The sequence below is a fragment of the Platichthys flesus genome, chromosome 12 (assembly GCF_949316205.1).
Source record: "Platichthys flesus chromosome 12, fPlaFle2.1, whole genome shotgun sequence".
Classification (NCBI taxonomy): domain Eukaryota; kingdom Metazoa; phylum Chordata; class Actinopteri; order Pleuronectiformes; family Pleuronectidae; genus Platichthys; species Platichthys flesus.
In genome coordinates, this window is record NC_084956.1 from 17,931,148 (window position 1) to 17,950,629 (window position 19,482).

The following is a 19,482-nucleotide window of genomic DNA, read 5'->3' on the forward strand; positions in this document are numbered from 1 at the left end:
TTAAAGCCTTATTGAGTCTCTTGAAATGATAAGTCCCTTCTTATTGTCTTATTCTTATTTTACATGTCGAGATGTTCATGTGGTGGAGGTATAATTATAAAAATTTGTTCTTGAATCCTTCATAGAGAGGACCTGCTCCTGAAGAACATATAAAGTATTTAAATATAAAGGGCCCATTCTAGGGTAGAGAAACTACTGAAAACATCACCAAGATTATTTTTAATTCAATTTCTGCCAATAGATTCCTTTCACCTATATCTTCTGGTAAAAATGCTGGTACAGGAGTTGGCGACCTGCTGATGCTAGTACTTACAATTACAAAGCCATGGACATAATTCTACAGTCAGCAATTTGTCAAATGTTGTGTTTTTCTCTCATCAGCACCGAACACCTATAACTAATGCGTTTTTTTTATTAACATGCATTTAAACTATTTATTGTCACACTTGATCCTTTTTCTTTGCTCTTACTTAACAATACAAACCCATACACACAACACAGGGCGGCTGTGGCTGAGGGGTAGAGTGGTCGTCCTCCAGCCTGAAGGTCGGCGGTTCGATCCCCAGTCTGAACAGTCTGCATGCCGAAGTGTCCTTGGGCAGGAGCTGAACCCTGAATGGCCCCCAATAGAATAACAAAGTGCTGGGATAGACGCACTGTATGAATGTATGTGTGATTGGGTGAATGTGAAACTGTAGTGTAAAGCGCTTTGAGTGGTCATCAAGACTATAAAAGCGCTATATAAATACAAATACTAATCCATTTACATGTTGTTTGTAGCACCCATGTTTTTTCCACATTTGAAGGACAGTAAATATGCAGTTTGTGCAACTTTAGAGTTCAGAACAAATAAAATGTAATGTGATCACAACTTTAGATCAAACCACTTCAAGGCCGACTTCAATCTAAAGTTTTGAAAGAGCAGGTTTATGATTTCCAACACCAAGGAGTTTATGTCACTGGTCCTGCTGTCTGCAGTCTAATGGAACGCATTAAAAGCTCAGAGAGACAATGGTGGGACAGAAGTGAAAATGTTCTATGAGCCCATAATACAGGAAAATAAGCAGAGGTTCACAGAGCAGTTTAACCCCATGCATCTATACCAGACAGTGATATTGAGCTGCACATAGATTTCACTCACCCATGATATATTTATTAATAATTATTTAGAATTGAAGTTTTTTTGTTGCGTATTCATCTTCAAATACTGCCTGTATGTATCTCTACAGGAAGGAACTGTATGACAGCTGAAGGTTATGAATATTTACTATCACATTTGCAGCATTTATTTCAATTTCAGAATCACTTGAAATAAAAGCCTTGTTATCTATAAGTGCATTTAGACTTTCTGCTTAATATGGGCCCGTTATCAACAGTGCGGTTCATTAGTAGATTTCCGATCACCTCTTTTCTCATAAAACCGGGTAGGGAAATTCCATCCCTCTGTTCCTCTGATGGTGTCTTTATTCCTTCCAAATGCCACTGTTCTGAACATTAATTCCACCGGACAGCTGCTAAATGCTGGTAAAATGCTTTGAGGTTTCCATTTGCACCTTCCACAAGGATTTCTAAGCACATCACCTCAAATCCATTAAATCCAGCTTTGAATCTCTTGACAGTTCTGCGAGTCATCCACATGTAACATTCCCATGTGATTACGACGCTCCTTGATCAATCTGAGTGAATCACTTCATGATTGAGCGCCTGAGTCTCCAGAGTCTGGGGCCTGAAATTGTCCTTTATAGATTTGGTATTATATCTGCAGCAGCACTCCTCCTCTGCTGTTACCCAGACTTTCACGTTTTCAATTTCACCTCGCTGCCTTGTCTTGCCTCCAGATGAGGCTGACAACCATTGCACCCCGGCCCTACATATATCTGTAGAGCACATCAAACCTACAGGGACTGATACTCTTCAATTAACTTCGACTGGGTTTTAGAGGGCCGGGAAATGGAACCCAAACAACCAACTTGGCTCTTCTTTTGTGTTTAAAAAGTGATCTAGGCCCGGGGGAATGCAAATCCCCTATTTTCTCTCTGAATGATATGGGTTGGGTTTAGGCGACTGCAGGTTCAATCTGGCCCTATCCATCACACACTGTTACAGGGCAGGTAAGTGAGTGATAAGGCTCCGAGCATCTTGGAAGGACAATGTTTCAGCGTTTCATCCGCAACAATGTGACCTGCTTGCTGAACACATTTTAAGGGCCGTCCAATTCAGTGGAGCACTTCTGAGCCGCGCACATCTGCATAAGTTGCTGTCAGACTGGAGATAGTATTGTGAATTGTTGGGTTATCATAAGAGAATCCGCTTCTGTCTCACCCCTGCGGAATGCTAAGTTTTTATATTTGCGGCACAAGCATTCATCCTGGGGTGTTCTCCTTTTTGTTGTTGTTGTGTATTTCCTATGGCCCTTATATGGTAATTCATCATCCAGCTCTTGATACATGCTGTGAGACTGCCCAGTGAATGTATAAGGTACCAGCATACATGCTGCTGCACATTACCTTGGGATATTTTGTATGTGAAAACAGGAGGGATGTAAGGCCTAGATGCTGTTTTGCATTCTCAAAGAACATGAAAAGCCAGAGCTGACAGAAAGGAAATGGAGGCTCAGGCTGTGGTTGACCACTCTCTTGCTTCTTTACTATGTTTGAGTTTCAAATGCAGGTAATTTCACTTTGGGCAGAGGTAATGGAAACAACCTAGGTGGGCGACGCACCGTAGGTTTAATAATGGAAACCATGGTCTCGAGGGACAAGTCCATCTTTGTGAGCAACAGAGAAAGTCCATTACCTTCAGTGTTTCTGTGCCTAATGCAACGTCTTATTCGTAATTGAAAATCAGAGGTGTGTTATTGCAAACGGATCAAAATGTGAAGTGGTGCCGTTTACGCCCACCATTAGACAACTTGTGATAACGCCAGAAATATCCATAAAAGTAGAAATTATCTAAAATAGTTCTTCCAGCCTTTTATGTCTGACGGAAAGTGAGGCATTCCTTCATTGACACCATCCCTCGTGATTTTAAAGTAGATGTTAGGTGACGCTACAATGAATTTAATATTTAAGTGAGTTTGGTAAAGTTTTTCTTTTCTTAACTCATACTGGGATTGAAACTGGGCCCTTTAATTATTTACACAACAGCCAAGTATTTTTTTGTGTCTGTCCACTTCTTTTAGCTGTCTTTTCTAATATTTATCCATTAATTTTACCAGAGTGTTTCAACTGTATTTCCATTCCGATTAGCTATTTTAACTTTGTATTCATTACTTTTTAACTATTTATCCGCTAATTATTGCTACATTTTCTTGGTTTGACTGTATTTAGCTATTTATTCATTCTTTCAACTAACCATTCATTTTAGCTATTTATTTCACCTTTTTATCTAGGCCCTATTACTTTTTTTTTAACAATTAGTCTTGTAGGGCTAGACTCCTCTCTAAGCTACATCCATCTAGTTTATTGGATATATTCATTTTTACTTAAATTTGAGTTTTAATTGAAATGTACTAAATGAAAAACTGTCATTTAGCCTCTGAGTGAGTGAATAAAAGAACAAGTAAATAAATAAACAAGCTTAAATGACGTATAGCTGTAGTCTTTAAACGGGATCAAGGAACATACTCACTTTAACTTTCTCTCCATCAAGTAAATGAAGCCTAGAATGTTGATGAATTTCTATGTGTCCTACTTTTTGCTTTGCACTTACATATCCTGTGCGTTAGAACTGACTGTGATTAGGGTTGCAAAATTCTGGGAATATTCAAAGTTGGAAACTTTCCATGGGAATTAACAGGAATAAACGGGAATAATCAGTGATAAACTGGGAATTATCTGTAAGTTATACTAACAGACATAAAATGTCTCCACACATGAGATAGTGCACGTGGCATTGTTCTGTAGGATAAGATGAAGAAAAAAGCTTGTTAAAAAATGCCAGAGATATAAGTGGTTAGCCAAACAATTGGAATCGTCTTTAAAAATATTTTACAATTGATGGATAAATGAATAGAAATAGGCTATGAATAGATGAACAATCCTCAATCAGCATGCTTATATATTTCCCCCAGTTATATTATTTAAACTTACCTGACTAGTACTGTACACTACAGCAGGGCTATTGAGGCCTGTGTGCAGGATGCTGGGAATTATCTGTGCATGTGATGGAGAAATGCACAGTGGAGGTTTGAAATTCAACGTGCAGCGTGTGCTGCATTCCAAACATCTTTTGAAATAGAGTTTTGAATGATGTTTTTATTGCTCAGCGTTTAATTTGCGTTTTTTATTTTTTTTTGTCAAAATTCCCGGGCTAATATTCCCATGGAAAGTTTCCGGAAAGTTTCCAGAAATTTACCGAAAATGTTACTCCCCTTTGCAACCCTAACTGTGATAGACAATTAAATGTAGCCTGGACAATATGGCAGAGGGTAACACTGTGACCACTGCCAGGTAATTGTTTACTGATTATCAATTACTTATTAGTTCATATTTTAGCTGTGTGGTTGGCCTGCCTGCTAACTAGGCTTCCTGCAGTCTGCTGGGAAAACCACGGCCTGCGGGTGTTGACTCAGTCTGGTGTGAGCTGTGCACTGTAGCTGGCCATACAATTACCAAAGAGCAGCAGCAGCACATCTCTTTGTAATCCTGGCTCAATGCTAATTATCTCCCAAGACAAATGAATCAAGATATTTGTGAAGAGATAATCATTTAATATTTTCTCTGACCTCTGTTTACTCAGTCAGAGGTTTGAGAATCGCTGATTTACAGCAGCACAATGTCAGCTGATCATTTTTCTGTCTGCAAAGTGGTGTCTGTATGTTTCAATGAATGATAAATGCTTTGAGTATTTTATTTGAAATTATTACAAACCTCAGTCATTTGATTAATAACTCGCTTGTTGATCATTTCTGAGGAGCACTTAATTTACATTCATCTTCAAATCATTATGCCTCCCTTTCATTCTAAATAGTCCTCCATCTCTTTAAGCTCACGGGTGTGCTTTCTTGTAAACTAATTACTGTAATGATGTGAGACCTGACTAGGTGACGCTTTTTTTTCCCGACCACCACAAGTGCTTTTTCTCTCGTGCAGCCTTCTTTCCAAAAAGAGGACAGGCACTGACATCTCAACTTACTCATGATGCACAGCTGCTTGTGTATCTGCCGAAGTGACATTGCATTATGCTGACTCTCCCCTGGGGAAAGTTAGCATTAAACATTGTGCTCATGCAGCATCATGATAACCCCCAGGGTAGCTATGCTTTGCGGGGAAAGAGCGTGTGGGAAAACCTCCATATTAAAAGCATTATAAAGAGCAGATTTTTCCACTCCCGCCTCCCTCATGAAAAATGTACAGCGGCATATTAATGACTTCATTGAGCTAACTGAGTGCGACAAGCGGAGAGCTGCAGCGACGGAGGGCAGGAAAGCAGCACTACAATAAAGCCTTTGGCCACTCTCTGAGGACATGGCTACCCCCGCCACTCATGGCAGCTTCATCTCTGCACTCTGTTTGGATTCTTCCAAATGGGCGAGAGTGCCACATATGGCATCAGACAGAGTTCACTTCAGCCAATATGCCCTCTAATCCAATGCTTCCCTAGTCGGCGGCCAGTAATCAATTATCTGCTTTTACAGTGTGATGAATATGACCTGTGAGCAATGACTTGGGACCCTTGTCCTGCAAATACGGCCATGCATTTCTATCAGTTTACAACACATAAAGACATAATCCCAGAATGCATTAAGCATCAGACACGGGGCTCTTTGCAGTAGTTGCATTAAATATCATGGATAAAAAGAGACAGCTGAATATAACTGTGCCTAGACATCAAGCCCTATATTTGTGTCTGCAGGTGCCTGAAGCATCAAAGATTTGCTTTGTATAGAGGTAAGATGAACAAATGCAACCATATCAGTGTCAGTGTTCCCATGTTGAATGATTCTGTCTGGCTACATTGCGGAGCGTCCTCTCTGCTCTCGGATGATCCATTCCCTGCGCCCTGAAGCCATATCTCCTCCTGGCCCTGCCTGTCTGATCCCGGGGTGTCATCCTGGGTCACCCTCTGCACTGTTAGTCTGATTAACAAAAAAAAAAAAGCCCGGCCCAGAGCAGCATACTGTCTGCAGCCACAACACTACAGTGGTGACTTTGCTTTGATGACCCTCAGTCTGCAGCAGCAATGCCTCGTAATCCAGAGCAACAGTTCCTCTCAGATGGATGTAAGCGCTGCAAATGAACAGATACTGCACTGTGGAATTGGGCCTGGCACCATGGGCGAGAAGTGAGATTTAAATAATTTCTGAGAGCGTGGAGGAGTGTGGAGAATGGCAGACAAGCTGACTAATAACACAGGATTCAGTAACAAGGGCTGCTCTGATGGTAATGACTCCTCACACCAGAAATATCTGATTCCCCGCAAAAACACAGATATCTCATGGCTGAGCTGGGATTTGAATTCCTGCTACAAATTGCAAAAATAATTCCCCCTGAAATAATTAGGATACAAAGAAGAGAGGAGGCTTTATTTTGGCGCACCGGGGAGTTTCTGTTGTGGGAATAACTAATGGATCTCAAATGCAATAAATCTTGTGGACCTCTGGACCTATATTACCTCATTTATTACAACGGTATGACGCTACAATCAGCACAGCTCACATGAGACCCAAGATTGATGCAACATATGGTATGAGTTATATTTTTTCATATATGTGGAGAGTGATTTTCAAAAGCAGATCTCACAAGTGTCATTTGTGCTCTCCTTTTGTGGAGGAACACTGGGTGGGAGTCGGGCATATTCACCACGCTGCTATCAGAATAACTCTAATTAGGCTATTTTTAACACATCCTTTTCAACAGCTCTCGGGTGTTTACATTTGCTAATGACAGCCTGAGTAAAAACTCATCTATCAGCTAGCATCACCATCATCGTCGCAAACAAATTAAGATGAATTCTCTCCCAAGAAAAATGCCACTTACCCAGACTGCCTTGGCTATTCCCCCATTTACATAAAGTATATATGTATATATGCAGTAGCTGAGTTGATCATACTAATGTATTTATGTAACATATTTACATTTGACATTGCATTTCAGAAATCTAATTGATAATAAGCACTGGGGCACAGAGTTTTGATGGTATTGTATGTTTGCTGTTGTGACTGTATAGGACAGCTCCTTCAAATCACAGCAGGCACCACATTACACCCTCTGTAATTACTCTTCTTGCATCCTTTTTTTTCAATTTAGTTTATTTTCACCTCTAAAAACACAGCATTCACTTCTGAGTGTAAAAAAATATCTTGTTTATCGTTCATGCACAAAGTAAAAAATAACTTTTAATATTTCTTCAGCGGCTTGAAGGGTGTCTGAGATATTCAGCAGTGGCTTTATGGTTACCTTGTTGTACAATAAGGCTATCTCAAGCCCATAATGCATCATCATAATATTACAACTGGGACTTGTACATTTCTGCAGTGATATTAAACTGTCAGTTACGAAGGCCTCGTTCCAGTGGTACCGTCTGACAATCCACGCTCTATCACTCCATCTAGTGGCCAGCTGCAGAGAAAGCAGTCAGTTGCATTCTCCTTCACTTTTTCTTTTCTTCTTTATTAAGAAAATAAACAGATCCTTACCCATCACAAGAAGTAATGTAGTGGTCTCTCAGGAGGGTCACTGAGACCTGAGGCGAGGCCGAGCCCTCTCATTATTATTTGCCACCAGAACCCATTTGTGCAGAGTAATGTTCCAGGGACATCAGCCGCCTCTGAACATGGACAAAACAATTTTATTTGGTCAGCATGATGAATTAGTATTTGTGGGTTGACAAAATGAAGCAGCTCAGAGGAAATATTTTTGGTCACGAATGCCCCTCGAGGTGAATCATCGGCTTGTAGCGTCCGAAATAGATACCAGGGGAGGATCATTAGATCTGTGCTCTCCCCTTTATTGTAGCAAATAGCAAATACATGTTAACACAAACACATAGCAGATGCAGAGGTATGAGAGGCTGCGCAGCCGGCAGATCATGTGGCCTCTCTGCAAGTCAGCCATTTGATCTGAGCTGCAAACAAAGACAGTCTCTGGGCAACCAGCACTCACTGCATCATTATTGCTGACAGCAGTTCTATGACCTCCTCTGTCAACCACACACTCACACACACACACACACACACACTCTCCACTGATCCTGCACTGGCAGGAATGAGTGCGGTTTGGGATCCCTTCAAGCCTTTCCCTGCAGAGCAACATGTCATCAGACGACTGAACTACAGTTTGTACGGAACTGGTGGTAGAAACGAATCAGCACGAGAACCTGGAAGAGCAAACTCTCCTTTTGATAGATTTCACCCAATTGCTGAGCCTGTCACCCTGGCTCCTTCACGCAACGACGTCCCCCTGCTGGATCCTTGCACTGGTCAGCTGAGCGCAGGAGCGGAGGTGGACCAGGGGGTTAAAGGTCGACAAAAATTCATAGATTTCCATCATGTGGCCTCTGCCCTGTGGGTCCCTCCAAGTTTCAGAGAGAGGGCAAGAACAGCCCCAAACCCCCCTGGTGTCTGCTTGGACCTGAGTGAGAACAAGGCCTGGAACTACAGGAGGATCCCTGATACAGTCTTCGGAGCAAGAACCAAAGGTAAAACCACAGATAACAGTTTTTATTTGGGACTAGACTGTAGGTAGAGCCTATCCCAATTCGTATCAGATGTTGCATTGTTGCGTTGGTAAGATTTATGAATTTGGAAAGAATGAGCAGTAGTAAAGAATGGATTACCAACAGGAATACTGCTCCAGGGCCCCAAACACTGGATGAATAAATCATAAAACAGATTTGATGTTAATCTCATCTTTAAATGTCAGAGTCTTCTAATTAAGGAGCCAGAATTTGAACCGAGGGGCCAATTATATGTCTAACATCCATGTACAATGATTCATTAAGAAGCACATGCTCTTTATCTTTGAGAATATTTTTAACACACTCCTACAAATTGTCCTATTTATTGACAGTAAGTGAGCTGTCTATAAAAAAAACAATACTGATAGGACAGGGGCACTTCAGGGTCAAGCAGGGAGGGACGGGCCCACCCCTGGATCCGCCCCTGTGCAATGTTGTTCAAGTCGTTTTGTTTTGTTATCTGACACTGGGCATGCTGAGTTATAACCTTTTAAATGAACACTACCAAGACATTTTCAGTTTCTAAGTCAGAGCCTTACATGGTGTTAATGTTATGTGTACTGGTTTGGCTCTGAGCTCTTCATTTCTGTTTGTGCCATTATGCCGTTTTGTGAATGTAAGTCTCTATTAGAAGCTTTAGCCTGGTGTTTATTTTGGGACTTACCACTGGCAGCAAACGTCCTTTAGCTCTGAGATGGAAAACTCGTTGCAAGGATAGTGTATTAACCATTTGAGGTCTGTTTAACCAGATTTAAAAAACAAACAGACACTAAGCAAACCGTGTGAGTAATTAAAAAGAGAATTACCCGTGGATATCTGCAAATGTGTGTTGTATTATTATGCAGTATGCTGTGTGTGGGCTCTGTACCTGATGTAGAGGAACAGAGGGTCAGTGGGAAACTATGGCTGATTTCTGTCTCAGGGTTTTCTTGTAGGGTCTGGTTACAGATGTGCGTATGGTTCCCACTTTGCAGAGACTTGAGTATTGTTATATTGTCCTTAGGTTCAACCACTGCTGATAAAGTTCAACCAACGCACCTCAGGATAACAGATAAACACACTGGACCACAGGTGGGTGATAACTGAATTTAATTCCCTACTGAAGGGCGGTTACTTAGTAATAATTCTCATATATCAACTGCGCTGTAACATCAACAGATTTGTGTTTTCATTCTCCTTTGTTTCCTCTCTTTAACTCTTAGGGCATTGAAACACTGACTGATTTATAAATTGAATCTGCAGTGCAGACAACACAATCATCTGATTGAACCAAAACTCTGTTTGTTTCTGGTTAATTAATCACTTCACTACAATGACACATATTAAATATGAAAGAGCATCTCACAAACACACACACACACACACACACACACACACACACACACACACACACACACACACACACACACAGACCTCCCCTCAGTTCTCCCCACACAGGTTGAATCCTCAGCCAGTAATTATGTGGGCAGATGTTTCGTAACATACTGGGGCTTTATTATTTAGTTTGTCACTCAGCTAATTAAAGTCGTCATAATTACCTTGACATTCATTATCCTGGTTTAGGAGACTCAGTTGTATGAGGAGAGGAGGTTTAATGAATGTCTGTATTTGGACTGTCTGACTTGTGGGAGGAGAGAGGTGAACACAGTGCTGCTCCCTCATGTGTTCAAACAACACATTGTCTCATTGATTCATTCAGATTCACTTATCTGGATTTTTCACTTTTGCTTTGTAAAAGTCATCCAGCACCGTCTGGGTAAGGTCGAACAGAATCAGGCTTCATCCTATGTTTTAATTTGAATGTGGCAATTTCAAATCAAATTCGATCTCTATTCACACAAGCGTTTTGGCTTCTTATCAGTTTTATCCCCATCAATACTAACATGCCTGAAATGCACACATGACCTAGCACGTACACCAGGAATGCGTGCACCGTGGTGCACAGGACATGCTGGAACAGCTGTTAGCAAAGACAAACGGGTCAACAATGCTTTTAATTGATTATTCATGTTGGTAGGGAAAGAAGTTGGTCATGTGACAGGAGCCTATCAAGTTAGTGATGGCTGCTTTCAGACATGTTTCCACTCTGTTGGTCTTTTCAGTCTTTGGCTTTTTCTGTTCACCATTTTGGTCGAGGCTGAAATATCTCAACAGATTTGGAGAATGAATCCTGACAACAATACAGAAACAGAAATATCATCAGTTTTTTGTCATGGAGGAATTTAAGCTAGGTTGAATATAAGGATTTGTCTCAGATCTAGAGTCATTATTACAGGAACAGAGGTCATTTGTAAGATCACCCCACTAGTGTTATGTTGTTTACAGCTCAAATAGATGGTCTAATTAATCATATGAGATTTTAAGTGGAAAGTGATGTTTGATTTGTACAATGATTTACATATTGTGTTGGTTAAAAAAGTATATTTTGAATTGATAATAGAAAGAAAGAAAGTTAGCTATTGAACTCTGGTTGAGTACTTTGTTTGGTTGTTAGTTGCTTTCCGACCACAGAATAAAACCACTGACAGTATGAATGTTGTTTTCCAGGATGACATCTCCTCTGATGTGAGACTGTGGACAGACCCAGTGGCAGTGAGACGCTTCAGATACACATCTACAACCCACAGGTCAGACACACTGACCTTTCATTGTCTCCTCTTAATATTAATAAACTGAAACAAAGCTCAGTGCCCACATCATTCATTTAATACAGTCCACACACACACACACACACGGTGTCATTTTGCATTGAGGGTTGTTGGGGGTGATCAGGTTTGATTTTGTGCTCCTGTGATGCCATCGGGGAGCAGTGCTGCTTCTTGTTGTGTTAATTACTGCTCAGTGGAATTATGCAGATAAACTGTAGCTTTGCTTAAGGCCTCCGGGAAGAATACGTTCCCCTTTGATCAGCTGTCTAGTCAACTTTGTGCAATGAACGGGACTATTTAAGAATTCAAACTGAGTCAAATAACGTTTGGAAATCAAATGAGTCTATTATCAAAACTTCTCTTTCAGGACTTATGAGAAAGTTGGTTGGGAAACAAAGTTCCCACGGTGCTTGAATGCACCAGAAACATCCCTGACAAGAAAGGCTGACCCAGTGAGTGAGGGTCCCTCGTCCAGGCGCTACAATAGTAGACCTCAGCTGTGGCAGGTGAGCCATGGAGAACAACAGGTGAACTCTGGCTGTTCAGGACTGAAGCTGGAATAGGTTGATTACTTCTGCCGAGCTAAAGTATCTTTGACCACACGTGCACTAGATCGACCTCCTTCTGTTTTAACTTGGTGTTACAAGAATGGAGACTGAAGGGAGAGGATAGGAAACGAGGATCAAGGATCAAGGATATCTTTATTGTCCCGGTTAGACAGATTGTACAGACAGTATCCACACAAACCACAGACACACTCACACACTGTGAAAGAGATGGACATTACATACAGTATAAAAGACTTATAATACCATACAAACAGGAAAAAATCATAAAACATACAATACTGCAGGGTCTCAATAATTTTAAATCACAATCAATTATTGAAAGAGGCAATGACACCTGGGACTAATGGATTTCTATTAGACCTGCCTTTAGGCAAACTGGGCCCTTTCTCAGAGTCTGGTGTCGGGTGGTATTCTATATTAAAACACAATCAGGATATGTAAATTAATTTGTCCTGTTTCCCAAAGACACATGTGCATCGTGGACATTTTACATACATGGACTGTGAGGAGGCAGTGACTGAGAAGAGGATGAGAGCAAAACTGAAAGCTGTCATGGAGCCTTTCATCCCCTCTCCGCTGAACTGAGGCAGCTCAGGAGCACGTTCAGTCACGGACTCATCCAGCCACGTCCCTTAAGCGGTTGGGGGGGGGGGCTCCTTTGTGGCATCAGCCATTAGATTGCACAATGCCACAAACATTGAAAACTTCACATGAGCACAACCTTGATCCCCATCTCTATGCTGCACATTTTTGAAAAAACTGCAGTGTGTATATATAGCATTATTTCTTCCTTTTTATATAATATATTCATACTTTGAATCTCAATATAATTTCCCCCATGTACTGCTTCTTTATTGTGCTGCTGTGTCATTTGTGACTTTCCTCTCCACAGGATATATAAAAATCTTATCATTACAATAAATCACTGTATTGTGTTCCTCATAACTTGCATAGGAACCATAGGGATTGGGTCTTTTCTAGGAGTTTGAGATAAAATAGGAAAATATAGACTATGACCCTGAATATCTTCAGATTGATGTGGTAAAAATGTACAAATGACAAAACACTGCATGCAGCCTTATTTGAAACAGCTCGGTGTCGTTGGGAAGGTCAGATTGTGAATTACAATATGTCAATAACACAGGTTTACACACTGTTAGGGGGTATAAGAGAAAGACTAAATCAGGCTCTCCTGGTGTAGATGTCTGATAAACTGAGACAAACGATCTGTTGATGCTGTCCTGTGTAAGTCTATAGGAGCTGAGTGGAGCCAGCAGCAGCTTCGACCGAGGTACGATGCCAAGAAACCCATATCGTTGTAAGTTGAAATAATAATCAGTGAAAACTGCTGATCTGCACTGACCTCCTGTGACCCCACTTTCTCCTTCTTTTCAGTTGCAGCGGATGTCCAAGGTCGGGTCAGATCCCTCTGTACACGTGAGTACATGTGTCTGAGAGGTCACCGCCCATGAGCTGACCCTGACCTACCTTAACATGCATGCTCTCATGTATGTGCAGTGGTACGATTGGCTCCAAGAACATGGATAATATTGACAACATGGATGAAACCTTTCAGCCGCTCACCCTGAAGAGGAGCATCGTGCCGCCGTACACACCGACAGCACGGTGAGTTCGACTTTCATGACCTTCTCCAACATTCAATTTATTTAGTTTTAAATTATTACACTAAATAGTTTTAAAACTCCTCTCTCATGGTGATATCCAGCCTCATTATGTGTGATCTTGTGATATTGTGCCAGACGAACCACCATCCCTGGTTACACAGGCAGGGCTGCCTATGCTGACGGTGGTGCTGATGCTGCACTCCCTGTCCCGGCTCCTGCTCTCTCCTCTGGGTGAGTCCTCACCGTGACTGGTCACAAACAACTGAGGCAGCAAAACAAATCATTGCCTCAAGTTTGCCACTCTGTAGGCCAGTGTTTCGTTTTTGTTTTATTATTCAAAGCAGGTACTTTTTCATTAGTTAGATTCGAATAATTAATAAATTCTTTCCGTTTTTCTATTCTGTATTGTATGTATGTGTTGGTATTATTTTCTTCAATGCCACTGTTGGAGCGTGGTCTCAGATTTTTGGCTTTAACTGTAAAACACATATTTTTATAGGCCTGAGGATTAAAGACCTGGGACAAGAAATATTAGATATGTCCACTGGAGGGCGATCTAATGCACTCCACTCACATTCTGCCTCAACTTCTGTTCACACTTCTATCACATTTTAATGCACTTCTGTCTGTCCTGCCACTGGGATCCTTCACGTCTGACTCTCTCTGAGGTTTTCATGTATTTATTTCTCCAGTTTTTTTGTATTTTTATGGTTAAGAACAGAGGATGTTGCACCTTGTACAGATTGTAAAACCCTATGGGCAAACTTTGTGAATATGGTCTGTATACAAATATCATTTTGTTGACTAATGGATATTTTACTGCCATTCCTTCCTACATGCAGCTTAGAGGAATCATTATTATTCCAACATTGTACAAATGGGTCATACACGTAAAAAAGTGTATGAATAATTGAAGATGTTTGGTACATTTTAAAGGTTGTTTAAGTATTGACATCAATTTGCAGATGTTGGGGGGGATACCAGGGACACCAGGGACACCAGCGACACCACAAACCGAAACACTCCCTACCCCCTAAGGTTAAACCTAGAAGTCAGAAGTTAACCCTAGGTTCGGTTGACAAGATGTAGAGGGAATATAGTGATGACCATATGTCAGACATATGTTATTGTTATTTAAATGTGGACTGACCAAGAGACATAAAAAAGTAAAACCTAACCAATTACAACTAGGGCAGCAAAGACATCTTTTAGTACTTATCCTTTATAAAGGTCAAGGTCAAGCAAAGTGGATTAAATAAACATATATCTTTCTGTAGTATTATTTCTCATCCTTCTTTCTTTCCTGACTTCTAACGCATCCCTTTCAAATTCTGTTTGTTTTTTGTATTAGTCTTGCATTTGCATAAGTGTAGATTAACATTTTTTATGAACGAGCTGGTGAGATAATAGCCACTAACAGTAATTAGAAGTGTTCATTTAGAAATTATAAAAACAATGGAAAGAAGGGAACATTTTGGGAAAATTGGGATGAAACTAAATTAATTATTTAATAAATAAAAATGTTAGTCATAGTCAGTAATAGTCAGCTTAACTGAGACCATGTCAGTGTGCGTTAATGCAAGTGACAAGTGTTTGCCTTGGCTCTGGGAGTGCTCTCTGTCTGTTAAGGAGGCGTAAACCTGTTTCCTAGTTGGGCCTCACTTGAGCGAACTTTACCGGCTTTTGGAGCAGGCATCTCCAGATGGCTGAATCCAGAGCAGCTCGTGGTAATCGTGGTTTTTCACAACCCAGATCCATTTTCCTGGTGCCTGACACCCCCCGAGATCTGTTTCCTCTGCTGATTAGGCTGGCCTCCCTTATTTTTTCCCCAAAACAGAAGAAAAGACAAGCACTTGGATTGATTAACTGTCTGCTGCAACGGTTAATGCCTTGGGATTTCAACTTGCAGAGCTCACGCCTTACACAAGTGTCTTTGGGGATTTTTTAAGTCTCAGTCTGATATTGGGTCTTTCAAGATAACTGTTGGGTTCTTGGATTATTAATCATCCTAAATGATTTAGAATTTAATGTCTGTTAAAATATTTTCACAGGGCAACCGAAGAAGCGGGGAGGCCTGTTTTCAGCCACGTGGCGCCCCTGTCCAGAATGGTGACCACAGCAGCCCCCTGTAACCCCTTCCTGAGACTTCCTGTCTCACACCGACACACGAGGAGACATTAGACAAAGCAGATGAGAAAGTTTTGAAGGTGTCGGCTTCCTTTTTATGCGCTCCAATCTGTTTATATGAATACGTCTATAATGATGTGATGTCAGTGACTGATTCGCAGGGAGTTGGAGAATAATGAGATGCCCCATTATCATAATTTCCCTGATTTAGATGAGTGGTTTTCTAACTCTGGGTAGTGAGCGCTTGCATTGTGCTCTTAAACATTCACTCTCTCACCGACTCCCTCACTCTGTGTGTGTGTGTGTGTGTGTGTGTGTGTGTGTGTGTGTGTGTGTGTGTGTGTGTGTTAGTGTGTGTTGCATATTTCCACCCAGGCATTGTGTTTCTGTCGTGAAGGGTAAATACTGACAAAACAGAGAAAATATGGATGGAATCAAGGATTTTCTTGAGTTATGTTTCATATTTACCAGTATAAGTTATGGTGTGTGTATAATGGATCCATTATGAATTACATTTAGGTGTGAGCCCAGGATAATTTGCTTGTTAAAGCCACATTATATACACAGTCACTCTTTAAACAGCACACAGTTTGCTATAGATGTGACTCTCATGCAAACTGACATTTCGTTTGTTTTATGTTTTTTCGGCTTCACAATGAGGAAGGAAATCGAATGAGATGTTTTTTTACTTTTACTCTTCATCTATACTTTGTTTAGATTTAGATTTCACGAGGATTCCTACATGAACACTCTGATGATTTTCTCAGGCTTTAACATCATGTGATCAATAATGCATTACTTTTCTAATCCACTTCTCAATTTGTAGCTTAATGGTGTATTATTTAAATTCTGTAAAATGAAGGGACTTCGTGGAGCAGAGGCTGATACAACCTTAAGTTTGAATTTGTTGGTAATAATCCAATATTTAAAAAAAAGGTGCAATCAACATAACGCAGCTCTGTTGCATTTTTTATAAGAGCTCATGAGCATTGTGCACCTTTTATCACAGGACTGAACTTTTCTTTTAGGCTTGATATCAATGAACAGCTCTAAAGTTAATTAATGTATCTTCACCACCAATTTATGATCTGGACAATCTTGAATTGAAGCTTAAATCTAGGAAGCAAACCCAAGTATCAAATGAAGGAGGGACCAGACTTTAGTGTTTTGGAAAATAAGCTTTCTTGTAACTCAGTTATGTACATTAGATTTACAGCAAACAGCGGTTTGCTAAGAATACCAAAGAGACTCAAAGCAGGGAAATAGCTTTTTTCTATAAGTCATGAGAAAGTGTCTCCAATTCCTCCCACTATCAGCAAATAAAGTTAAAATATCCAGGATTTTAACGCTGCCACCTTGAACATTTGGAGCCATAGTCTGTGCATTAGCTATCGGGGGAGGTAGCCATGGTAGTGAGGTCCCATCAACACAAATATGACTAATTGTGACTCAGATGACATTTCACTCTGTTCATCAAATTCAGACCAAATTCACAGGAATAATGAACGCTTGAACAAATCCCTAACCTGACATGACATTGAGAAAAAAAAATTGTGTGTGTAGTTTTTAGTTTGGTCAATATCCAAGCAGTCAACATGGAGGAGGCAGGAATTATGACCTATACTGCCGCCAGCCACTAGATAACAGGCACCTACGATAGCAGTCATGTTGTCCATCTTTATATACGTCAACTATTTGCTCTGCAGCTCTTGACAAAGTCAGCAAACAATTGGTAATTTGACCATCTACTGCACAGTGAAGAAACTCAAAATGCTTCCACATGGTTTCTGTATCTGCGTAAAATTGGGTCTGCATTTTTTCCACAGCGGGAGATTCTCTGCTCAGACACATTCACAAAATATCATACACAATTTGTAAAGCGCCTAATATAACAGTTCCTACAAGGAGCAAGCATTTTGGCGACTGTGGAGAGAAAAGTCTCCCTCATGATAGCACATTAACACTGGTGTCAGCTCTTATCACCACAAACTCTCTTGACATCTTCATTGGTGTTAGAAAGGTCATCAACTCCAACTCACTTGCGGTGAATACTGCAGAGGATCTCATGCTGTGTTCTCACATTGGCGTTACCGGACTTTCTGCAGACTATAGGGGGCCAGATGGTGAAAGACTATGGAGGCTCCCTCTCGGACATTTGCACCCACACATACATCTCCTCCAGAGAAACTACGTAGGGTCTCCAGAGTTCAGAACATGTCTGACAGCAGGTGTAGTTTACTGATGGGTCAATTTAAATTAGTTATCAGATGCTATAAAAATGGGGGGTGGGGGGGTCATGATTGGCAGCTGAGACCTCGCTGCCGCAGCTCCATTCCCCAATCACTGCAGCACAGACTGACTGGCTCCAAATGTACAAGATGTTAGAGTTCGTATCCGGGATATTTTAGCTTAATTTCTGGATAGTGGGAGGAAGTACAGGTGTCGTTAATCTTCAAGGAAATGACTTGTAATGGTCTGATGTACTCATATGAAGTCATTACAGCTCAAATACTAATTTTTTTCAACGTTTGACTGAAAATTTGAATGAACCTGATAACCATCACCTCTTTATCTCACTAATTAATATGTTATAGTATGACTCTCTGATGCCTGCTGGCTCTTCTAAGCCGTAATGCTAAACCAAGCCACCCTTCTCCTGGCTTATTATTAAGCAAATAGACTTATGGGGGGTATCAATCTTTTTATCTATCTCTCAGCACGACAGCAAGGAAATGTTAAAGTGTTGCATTAGTGTACCCAAGACGCTGTTTACTGTTGTGTGTGAGACCAATAGAACTGAGTAACCCTCCTCACAGCAATCATAACTCTATTTTCTAAAAAAAAAAAAAAAACAGTGCCCCCTCCCCTCATTTTCCAGCCTGTGGTCTGCATCTCATCACTGGCTCCCTTTCAAAACAGCCTCACAAACATTGTGATTGATTCAGCCACTATCCTCCAGGATCTCTCAATGCCTGCCTGGGCTGGAGATTAATTTCCTTTTCCTCATCTTAGTTTTTACTCAGCGCCTCTCTATAAAAAGGCTAAATGTCAAGCATGCCTGACTCCTTCTAGTGACACGTCTATTCCGGCAGATAATTACCATAAGGAAATTGATGCTTTAGTGTGCAGAGGGGAATTTAATTTACTCTGACATCCTCACAGCATAATGCGTTCCTAAAGAAAGAGAGTTTCTCAGTTTGCAATTGACTTTTTAGATAAATTGGACTATTTAATGTGATTATCAGTCTTGAACGTCTTTGACTTATTAAGGTGTTGAAACCAATTAAGGGTTACATGCTGCTCATGCTTCCAAATGTGAAACAGTGAATACTGCTTAAAGATCCATGAAATAGGAACCAGCCGAAGTCTATTGTTCCGTAGTCGCCCTGCTACGTCGCCTGATGATGTTTTGAGACTTTCCATAATGATATTAATTACAGCAACATCAGGTTGTGGATTAACCTGAGGGAGCAGAGGGTAATGTTGAGTTTGAATTGTAGCAGGGGGTTGCAGCTTGTATGCGAAGTGTAATCTTTAATGCAGCAGAATGCATAAATGATGTTATGAATTGTTGGAGCCCTCTGCAGAAATCGGCTTTAATTTGCAGGCATTTGCATATTACCATTGACAATTTACAAGCTTTGTCCAAATCATACTGCAGGCTGAGTATCAGTAACTTTCGCAGTAACTTATTTTTTAAGTTAAAATGACATACAAGATAGATACGACACAGATATATTTGTAGAGAATGAAAAGACAAACAGACAAAACATGAAACAGTTAAAATTATGTATTAGAAAATGAATGATTTAATAAAGGTTTCTGGAGTAGAGA

General features: G+C 40.6%; 1 protein-coding gene across 1 annotated transcript; it reads left to right on the forward strand.

Annotated features, from left to right (window-relative positions):
• The first annotated feature begins 8,207 nt into the window (after positions 1-8,207).
• On the forward strand, positions 8,208-13,756 carry LOC133966581 (protein SPMIP7). Its single transcript, XM_062401557.1, has 8 exons — positions 8,208-8,640; positions 9,683-9,750; positions 11,227-11,306; positions 11,695-11,833; positions 13,147-13,214; positions 13,292-13,333; positions 13,415-13,522; positions 13,657-13,756. The coding sequence occupies exons 1-8, from the start codon at positions 8,208-8,210 to the stop codon at positions 13,754-13,756; spliced, it is 1,038 nt and encodes a 345-aa protein (XP_062257541.1).
• The last annotated feature ends 5,726 nt before the right edge of the window (positions 13,757-19,482 follow it).

Coding starts and splice junctions, on each gene's coding strand:
- LOC133966581 (XM_062401557.1), top strand. CDS start 8,208: ATGAGTGCGGTTTGGGATCCCTTCAAGCCTTTCCCTGCAGAGCAACAT. Junction 11,834..13,146: donor GTAGACCTCAGCTGTGGCAG/GTGAGCCATGGA, acceptor GTCCTGTGTAAG/TCTATAGGAGCTGAGTGGAG. Junction 13,523..13,656: donor CCGTACACACCGACAGCACG/GTGAGTTCGACT, acceptor ATATTGTGCCAG/ACGAACCACCATCCCTGGTT.